Source organism: Mandrillus leucophaeus, unplaced genomic scaffold (genome assembly GCF_000951045.1).
Source record: "Mandrillus leucophaeus isolate KB7577 unplaced genomic scaffold, Mleu.le_1.0 Scaffold453, whole genome shotgun sequence".
Lineage (NCBI taxonomy): Eukaryota > Metazoa > Chordata > Mammalia > Primates > Cercopithecidae > Mandrillus > Mandrillus leucophaeus.
The window spans coordinates 1,319,318-1,329,161 of record NW_012104843.1 but is presented as its reverse complement, the minus strand read 5'-3'; the positions used below and the strand labels follow the sequence as shown (position 1 = coordinate 1,329,161).

Here is a 9,844-nt window from a genome sequence, read left to right as displayed (position 1 = left end):
AAAAAAAAAAAAAAAAAAAGAAAAAGAAGAAAACCAGATTGCTTCAAAGGTAATTGTTCTTTTATAGTTCTGCATTCTATGGAAGGTTCACGATATTTAACTTTTATTTAGGGATGAAAATAGAATTTAAAACTCCACGTTCCTGATATGTCCCAGTAGTTAAACAAAGGTCTAGGGTCTTCTTATCTATAAATGTTTCGGGTGATAATTACTCCTGCTGGCAAGAAAAAGAAGAGGTTCATTCAATAAACATCTATTGCACTCTTAATTAGGTTAGAGGTATTGCGTGATATTCACAAACTAAATTATTAAAATCATTTTGTGATCAAACGATTTTGCATTTCTGATTACATTTACATGTTTTACGTAACGTTTAGCCTATGAAAATGCTCACTCTCAACATTAAATATGGTCATGAGTCACTTAATGATGGGGATATATTCTGAGAAGTGCCTCATTAGGCCATTCCATCTTGTGCAAACATCATAAGGTGTACTTACAAAAACCTAGATGGTACAGCCTACGACACCCCTATGCTGTACGGTAGAGCCTATTGCTCCTACGCTACACAGCTATACGGTATATGACTGTACTGAATACCGCAGGCAACTGTAAAACAGTGGGAAGTATCTGTAAACCTAAAGCTAAATGAAGAAAAGGTGCAATGAAAAGACGGTATTATAATCTTTCAGGACCACTGCAGTATATGCAGTCTGTTGAATGAAATGTCCTTATGTTGTGCACAACTGCACGTAAATCTAATTAATGCTCCTGAGTGATGGTCAAACCTTGTGTGTTTTTAATTTCATTGACAGGATGACCACTGTTTAGGTCTCTTTAACTTCTCTTATCTTAGGCTTTTCTACCTATTGGTAACCTACTTGGTGAACCTACCTACCTACTTCCTCCTCAGGTTTCAGTTTAATCAACACATTCTCAGTAAGACACTCCTGATTCTCCTGTTGAGATTTCATCCTTCTGTCACATACTCTTAGAGTACCCTGGACTTTTCTAGACAGCTTTTATCACAACCCTAGCACAATGACTTGAAGATAATAAGTGTTCAGTAGATATCTGGTGAATGAACAAAGTATAAATGAATAGTAGCCAAGTGTCAATCCTAATATTTCCCACAACACTTTTCAATGCTATGAAGGGCCAGGATTTTAACCAGGTACTAATAACTGGACAGAGCTCTTACGACTTCTCATTGAGCAGAAAATACATTGATACAGGACAGGAAAACACTTAGCAGGTAAAAGTAGAGATGGGACGGAACTAGGCCATACATACACGTCAAAAGGGACAGATTATAGGGGGAAAAAACACCAAGACCACTCCCTAATCTTTCTACTGTCTGATTGAAGAGCTGAATATTAATTAATTAAGTTGCAACCAAATACAGGTAAGCCTCACAAGTGTAATATAACATACTTAACAAAATAGTTATTGAGGAAATAGAAGGCATATTAGCACTTTTGTGTACCCTGGAGTTCTTATAATAAATACTTACATTGTGTATACTTATAAGTGCTGGTTGATAAAATGATCTGCTGAAGAGAATGATGTAAAACATAATTCCTTCTGTATCTGTGCCCTTATCCCTCTCCCCACCACCAAACTAGGATGAAGCAGAAGTGTGACATGAGGAATGTGGTCAGGGCCTCTGAGTTGGAACTCAGTTCTAACAGTTTAGGGCTCTAAGAAGCATACCGGATTAGTGGTCACACATGACTTTATCAGCCTCTTAGAACTTGCAACCTTTCCTCACATTTCACACACATGAAAGTGAGGCATCTATAGTTAAATCAGTTAATCTCTGTCAAAATTTCCAAGATCCTCTCCCAGAAAGGCTATCGGCCTTAGCCTGGAACACGTCTAGAAGTTCATCCCTTAAACTCCCTAAATCAGTAACTGTGATTAAGAAGACCCAGGGGTTCCCGAGAGCAAATGGCAGAGCAGCTTTACAATTCGTAAAGTAATATATTGTTCAGTGCAACCATTTGCAGTCTTTCAGTGCTCTGAGTTTATAATTGAAACTGTTTCTAATTTATTCCACTATTAACATTTAAAGATGGTCTATCTAGATGAGGGAAAAGAAACAGCATGTAACTTTCTCTACGGTCAATGGAAAAAGAGGTCGACTTTAATGTCTCCCTCCTTCCTGCTGAATGGCTTCTGTGCAGCTGGTCAGTAAGAGGGGAACACACAACACAGCCTGGCCCTCGCCTCCAGGAATGTGCAAGGTGTGGCCTCCACTGTGAAGGACACTCAAGAGCTTTCATGGAGTCTGTAGTTCCAACTCAAATATTTGCCTTTTCAGAGACAGCATGGGTTCTTTTGGGGATAACAAAGTAGTATGATGAAAAACTTAGGTCTTCCCCAGCCCTAGCCAAGAATGAGCTACAGTCGCCCACTAAGTGTGCTGCTGGCATGCCTTCTGAAGCTGAGAGAAGCATTTCACTTTCTAACTTTTAGTAACCAGAGGTGCTACCCACATCCATTGAGCAGGCATCATGGTCACACCCCAACATGTACAGTCATCATCACAAAATTGATGGACGCAGGCTCACGGCAAAGGGGTTACGGTGCAATATAAGGAAGGTAGGAGAAGCAACAAAAGAAAGATCCAGAAGGTTTTTCCAAACAAGAGACACTAAGAACAATTTTTTACTGCTTATGAAAATTGGGGTTGAAAAATATTTATATAATTAGTGATTTCCAATGAATTATTGGAAAGTCATTGCTAGGCTAGTTTTTCAATTTCAAGTGTTCTAGTATTTACTGTAACAATACCCTGGACAGTATTTTTATCAACAATATATTCTTTTCCTCCTTCTAAAAAGGACTAAGTGTTTTTGATTTCTCTAAATCCTTTTTCTAATGAAAATCAGCACCAGGCATTTATGAAACCCCCTTCCTCCATGCCCTCAGGGTTAGCTCTATCTTAACTGGGCCCAGCACATCCTCCAGCATTTACGCCGCTCCTATTTGTTTGTTCTGCGGCGCCATGCCCTCTAACCCATCCTCCATTACTGCTGTGTGTCTTCCTTACATTTTTTCCCTGACCTGAATCCTGTAAATAGCTACTCATTGGTATGGAGTGCAAGGTCATCCAATTCATCCTCTTATCTCCCTTGCTTCTTCTCCCATCTCACCCCTCTCTGATTATAACACACTTCTCATTCTCAGATCAGGCTAAACTACTCAGTCCTCCCCATCCTCATGGAGGCAACCTGTCTCTCTCATTTTTTATTCCTTGCCAGCCACATACCTAACCTCCCTCGCAACATATTCCACATCACACAGATGCTCTGAACAACAGCCATCTGTCAAGATTCAGCTACTCGGCCCCAGGGTTACCTCCTCTCTGAAGTCTTAGCTGGCTCTTCCCTGTACTGACCACTCCTTCGTCAGGCCACTCAGCCTCTTAGAACTTGCAACCTTTCCTCACATTTCACACACATGAAAGTGAGGCATCTATAGTTAAATCAGTTAATCTCTGTCAAAATTTCCAAGATCCTCTCCCAGAAAGGCTATCGGCCTTAGCCTGGAACACGTCTAGAAGTTCATCCCTTAAACTCCCTAAATCAGTAACTGTGATTAAGAAGACCCAGGGGTTCCCGAGAGCAAATGGCAGAGCAGCTTTACAATTCGTAAAGTAATATATTGTTCAGTGCAACCATTTGCAGTCTTTCAGTGCTCTGAGTTTATAATTGAAACTGTTTCTAATTTATTCCACTATTAACATTTAAAGATGGTCTATCTAGATGAGGGAAAAGAAACAGCATGTAACTTTCTCTACGGTCAATGGAAAAAGAGGTCGACTTTAATGTCTCCCTCCTTCCTGCTGAATGGCTTCTGTGCAGCTGGTCAGTAAGAGGGGAACACACAACACAGCCTGGCCCTCGCCTCCAGGAATGTGCAAGGTGTGGCCTCCACTGTGAAGGACACTCAAGAGCTTTCATGGAGTCTGTAGTTCCAACTCAAATATTTGCCTTTTCAGAGACAGCATGGGTTCTTTTGGGGATAACAAAGTAGTATGATGAAAAACTTAGGTCTTCCCCAGCCCTAGCCAAGAATGAGCTACAGTCGCCCACTAAGTGTGCTGCTGGCATGCCTTCTGAAGCTGAGAGAAGCATTTCACTTTCTAACTTTTAGTAACCAGAGGTGCTACCCACATCCATTGAGCAGGCATCATGGTCACACCCCAACATGTACAGTCATCATCACAAAATTGATGGACGCAGGCTCACGGCAAAGGGGTTACGGTGCAATATAAGGAAGGTAGGAGAAGCAACAAAAGAAAGATCCAGAAGGTTTTTCCAAACAAGAGACACTAAGAACAATTTTTTACTGCTTATGAAAATTGGGGTTGAAAAATATTTATATAATTAGTGATTTCCAATGAATTATTGGAAAGTCATTGCTAGGCTAGTTTTTCAATTTCAAGTGTTCTAGTATTTACTGTAACAATACCCTGGACAGTATTTTTATCAACAATATATTCTTTTCCTCCTTCTAAAAAGGACTAAGTGTTTTTGATTTCTCTAAATCCTTTTTCTAATGAAAATCAGCACCAGGCATTTATGAAACCCCCTTCCTCCATGCCCTCAGGGTTAGCTCTATCTTAACTGGGCCCAGCACATCCTCCAGCATTTACGCCGCTCCTATTTGTTTGTTCTGCGGCGCCATGCCCTCTAACCCATCCTCCATTACTGCTGTGTGTCTTCCTTACATTTTTTCCCTGACCTGAATCCTGTAAATAGCTACTCATTGGTATGGAGTGCAAGGTCATCCAATTCATCCTCTTATCTCCCTTGCTTCTTCTCCCATCTCACCCCTCTCTGATTATAACACACTTCTCATTCTCAGATCAGGCTAAACTACTCAGTCCTCCCCATCCTCATGGAGGCAACCTGTCTCTCTCATTTTTTATTCCTTGCCAGCCACATACCTAACCTCCCTCGCAACATATTCCACATCACACAGATGCTCTGAACAACAGCCATCTGTCAAGATTCAGCTACTCGGCCCCAGGGTTACCTCCTCTCTGAAGTCTTAGCTGGCTCTTCCCTGTACTGACCACTCCTTCGTCAGGCCACTGGATCCCATCCTCATCCCTACTTACTATAGGACACTAGATTCCACGTAGCTCTCTTTCCCATCTACACTGCCAGCCCCTGGAGAAGAGAGTCCATAGCAGCTTCCTCCATATCCCCAATGCTCGAAGGCTCCTTGTGTGGAGAAGAGAATGGGATGTCTAGGAAGGTAGTGTTAATGGACTGAACATCTTTCCTTGAACTTACAGAGAGTGAGATAAACAAAAGGGTTGCTACTGCTTGAGAAAAAGAAAACATGCTTTATGCTTCATAACCTTGAACTACTAAACCGTAACCATTTGTATGCCAACAACCATAATTTATGAGAAACTTTTCAAAACAAAAATGCCTGATTATCTCCTGTCTTTCTTAAAAACATTTCTTTTGTAGAGATGGGTCTGTGTTGGGCCTCTCTATGTTGTCCAGGCTGATCTTGAACTCCTGGGCTCAAGCAATCCTCCAGCCTCAGCCTCCTGAGTACAGGTACACACAACCATGCCTAGGTTGGGACTACAGGCATATAACCATGCTCAGCTATGTTTTTTGTTTGTTTGTTTTTGTTTTTTAATTTTCTTTTTTGTAAAGACGGGGTCTTGCTACATTGCCCAGGCTGGTCTCAAACTCCTGGCTTCAAGTGATCCTCCCACCTTTGCCTCCCAAAGTGCTGGGACGGTCTTTCGTTAATAATAATCATCACTCTCTGGTTTCAGTTCCACATTTGAGGTGCCCTGCATTCGAAATTGAACACTGCTGTGCTTTTACGAAGGGTCATGTCAGTATTGGTGAATATGCTCCTTGAATTTGCCAGAGGCACTGTGCATCCTGTCTCTAATACCCACTCTGAAGGCTGAGGCAGGGGGATCGCTTCAGCCTCGGAAGATCAAGACTGCAGTGAGCTACAATTGCACCACTGTACTCTAGCCTGGGCAACGGAGTGAGACTCTTTGTCTCAAGAAAAGAATAAATAAACGAAAGAAAGAAAATAAAACTTTTCCGTATCTTATTAATGAAAAAACTTTGAATCCATGAACAGACATTAAAATTCTCTCCTAGGTGCTAGTTTACTGGCTGGAATGATGGAATTTGTGTTCTTCTGGGCCATCTCACGATTTAAATAATTTTATGTGACAGAGCTGATGTGCTGATCAATAAAAAGACAACAATCGTTTACATTGAGAGTTTAATGCAATTTCAAGAATCTACATGAACCAAGCTGAGTGTTTGTAGGGAAATCAATACACGACCACCTTACTTGGTGAAGTGCATAAACAAAGTTCAACTGAATTTTCAACATCAATGAATATGGATTAAAGAAAAAAATCAAATCAATTGAAAAAAATGGGTTTTGGAAATCACACAATGACAGTATTTTTGAATACACAATACTGTGCAAAATCCAGGAAAGCAAACAGATGTTCGCTTCCATTTCCCTCCTCCTTCTAGTATTTATCTTATCATTTGGGAAAAGCTTTCTTGTATTGCAGTTTGATTACATGTGCATTTTGCAGATTTCCAGATGTGTTCAAATGTTTTAATTTACATTATGGCTTTATATTTAGGTCCATATGATTCCCTAATCAGAGTTCTTATTTGTCTAAACATTACATGAAATTGAGAATTTTAATATGCCCTATTTAGTTAGAGGGTACTATACATATTTTTTCCCCAACCTAGTCTTTCTCGCTATATTGGTCTTCCATCTATTCTACAGATAATCAGTTCAATTATGTTGTCCGATATAATGAATCTTTTGAAGACAACATTCACTTTTCTGCAAAAAAAAAAAAAAAAAAAAAAAAGATACATATATATATATATTTTCGACAGGCGAGGTTGAAATAATTTCCTCTCTCAAATGTGTGCCAACACAATTTACCCATTTAAGATAGGCATCCTTCCAATAAAGATGATGTCTATAGCAGGTTTCCCCATAATGCTTATGGAATGATGTCCCATAAGGATTGATCATGATTCTAAGATTACAGATGTGAATAATGAACATGGATGTATTTATTAATTTCAAGATGCTAACAGGGGAAGCAGGTATTAGGGACTGGAGGCAAAGTGCTTCTGGCAAATTCAAGGAGCATATTCACCAATGCTGATATCACCCTTCTTAAAAGCACAGCAGTGCTGAACTTGTAAACCAGGATGTTATGACAACTAGAAAAGAGGGTGAGGCAACACGAAGTGATGAAATGATGTAAGGTCTGCAGAGAAAGTTATGTATTTTGGACTCTAACAAGAATTTGGATATGTATTTTTACAGACATTAGAATAGGAAGCCTGAGGACACCAAGAACTACTAGTAAGGTCCCAAAGTCTCCGAAAAACAACTAGACGTGTGTAAAAGTAAGCAACAATAAAATCATGTCTTAGTGAGGCATATGTTAGAAAAAAGAACAGTAGTTTGGAGTGTGCCCAGCACCTTGTAAAGACCAGGGAAGAGGGCTGGGAAAGCGGTGCAGGCAGATCGCCCAAAGAGCAATTATTTTAAAACTTAGTCTTGGCCAGGCATGGTGTCTCATGCCAGTAATCCCAGCACTTCGGGAGGCCAAGATGGGTGGATCACCTAGGGTCAGGAGTTCAGGACTAGCCTGGCCAACATGATGAAACCCTGTCTCTACTAAAAATACAAAAATTAGCCGGGCGCGGTAGCACACGCCTGTAATTCCAGCTACTTGGGAGGCTGAGACAGAAGAAATCGCTTGAACCTGGGAGGCAGAGGCTGCAGTGAGCTGAGATCAGGCTACTGCATTCTAGCCTGAGCGACAGAGTGAGACTCCATCTCAAAAACAAACCAGTCAACACAACTTGGACAGATCTATACAAAGATGCAAATGAAAGTCCAACAGAAAGCGTTTGAAAGTAAGACACAAGTACACAAAATGTGCAAAAGGTATCCATATAAGAACAAAGTACTGTGGAATAACGGGCTGTTTTTGAAAAATGATTAAGCTTTCAGCTTCCTTCGGTTTGGAGGCATTGAAGCTGAGTGAATTCTAACTATTCACATGATCATGATGCTTTCTGCAGTAAAACATCGAGTCCTTTCCCAATGACTCTTTATTGCTGAGTCTGAGTAACTGTTAAGTGGATCAGAAACAAATGACGCTCCCAAGGCCATGGTCAGAGCATACATTTTCATTTAATAAATTTCAGCTTTTAAAGTCAACAAAGACTGACCCATGGCCATGGGTACACTTGAGTCTTGGATAGCATCTAATGTATGCCTTGGATCCATCGGATTAGTGCAACCTCTCAGTGCCACCCACAGGCATCAACCCAGAGGGCCTGGGCAATGTCAAGCACATCACTTGAAATGTAGCAGTTAACACGATCTCCAATTTGGAATAGAGCTTTTATATATTTCGCAGTATTCTCACAAACTGCATCTATGAACAGCAAGCATAAAACTTTACATGAGCTACTGTGTTGCATTCTTCTACAGTATAAACTAAAAATTCTTTTAAAAAATTTGGAGATTTTTGAAATAAAAATTTCTGTGACTCTTCCCTAATCTGACTTCACTAAAAACTAATACTATTCTGGTTTTATTTATGACTTTATGAACCGAGACCTCCATATATATTTTAATGAACACAAGGAAATCTAACTGATTGCCTTATGATACTGCAGTGAAAACATGATCAAATATAGCGAGTTGTAAAAAGATTAATGAAATCAAATTCTACAAAAGGAATGTGAAAATAAACCCTAAAATGCCTTGTCAATGTAAATGTTTCTTCCAAGTACTCTATTCAAAGTAATAGATGACTCTGAAGGGAATCTATTCTGATAATACAAAGGTAAAACATTTAAATCCCTCCGAATCAAGTAGAAATTTCACCTATGTAGATTAATGAGCTTATGACAAGTTGATACTCCAGAGTTATTCAGGTATTCTTTTGCTCTGTCTTGGAAATAATAAATTTATTTTATTCAGTCACTGTAAAAGTTACACTTTATAATTGCTTAGCTATATAAATCATCATGGGATAAGACGCGGGCCTAGATGTTGATAATTAACTCAAATCTGTTCAAATAAAGACTTCACAATGTTCTTTCCAATCATCTTTTTTTTTTTTAAAAAAAAACAACTATACATCCCATATTCTATTGAGAAATTAGCTAATTTACTAAAAATTAAATGACATAAAACCCAAAGTAAACACACAAATGAAAAAATTTAAACATCCATTCAAAGAGAGCTGAGAACAAAAATGCCATCTGCCCTTGTGTAACCAAATTGCATCAGGCAGTCACCTTTTAATTTAACACTACCTCCTCAACAGACTAGTGCTTGGTTCCTTATCTTCAAAAGAACAACCCACTTGCATCAGCATAAAACCCTTTAAACAATACTTGACCACCTTACGTCAAAGCCCTTTCATTTTCCTCAGTCATTACTTTTAATTAGAGCTAATAAAGATACGGATTTACATGCTGGCTGACATTTGCAGCAAATCCCTAGAAAACACGTTGGAGGAATTAATCAACTTGATTTAGTTTTCTTCTCTCTAGAGCTGGCCCACCCCTCTGTTCCATACCTGACAGGTGCTCCTCTGCTGTGGGCAGGTTTCAGCATGACTGTCACGGTATTGTCAGTTTGATTCAGAGGTGTCTCAAGTTCATAAGCTGGCATAGAGGGCGCTGGGGGAAAAGGCATAGGATGGAAGACTCATTATTTCTGGTTGATCTTCTCAGTTTAGTTTCCACTTCCCTTTACAAAGAGCATTAAG

General features: G+C 39.7%; 1 protein-coding gene across 3 annotated transcripts in view; it reads right to left on the bottom strand.

Moving 5' to 3' along the window:
• The window catches only part of PTPRM (protein tyrosine phosphatase, receptor type, M), a 704,023-nt gene that overhangs the window by 328,426 nt on the left and 365,753 nt on the right, over positions 1-9,844 (bottom strand). For all 3 annotated transcript variants that reach the window (XM_011994359.1, XM_011994360.1, XM_011994361.1), the window contains one exon: positions 9,653-9,755. In XM_011994359.1, coding sequence (XP_011849749.1) covers positions 9,653-9,755 — 103 coding nt within the window. The remainder of the gene's footprint in view (positions 1-9,652; positions 9,756-9,844) is intronic.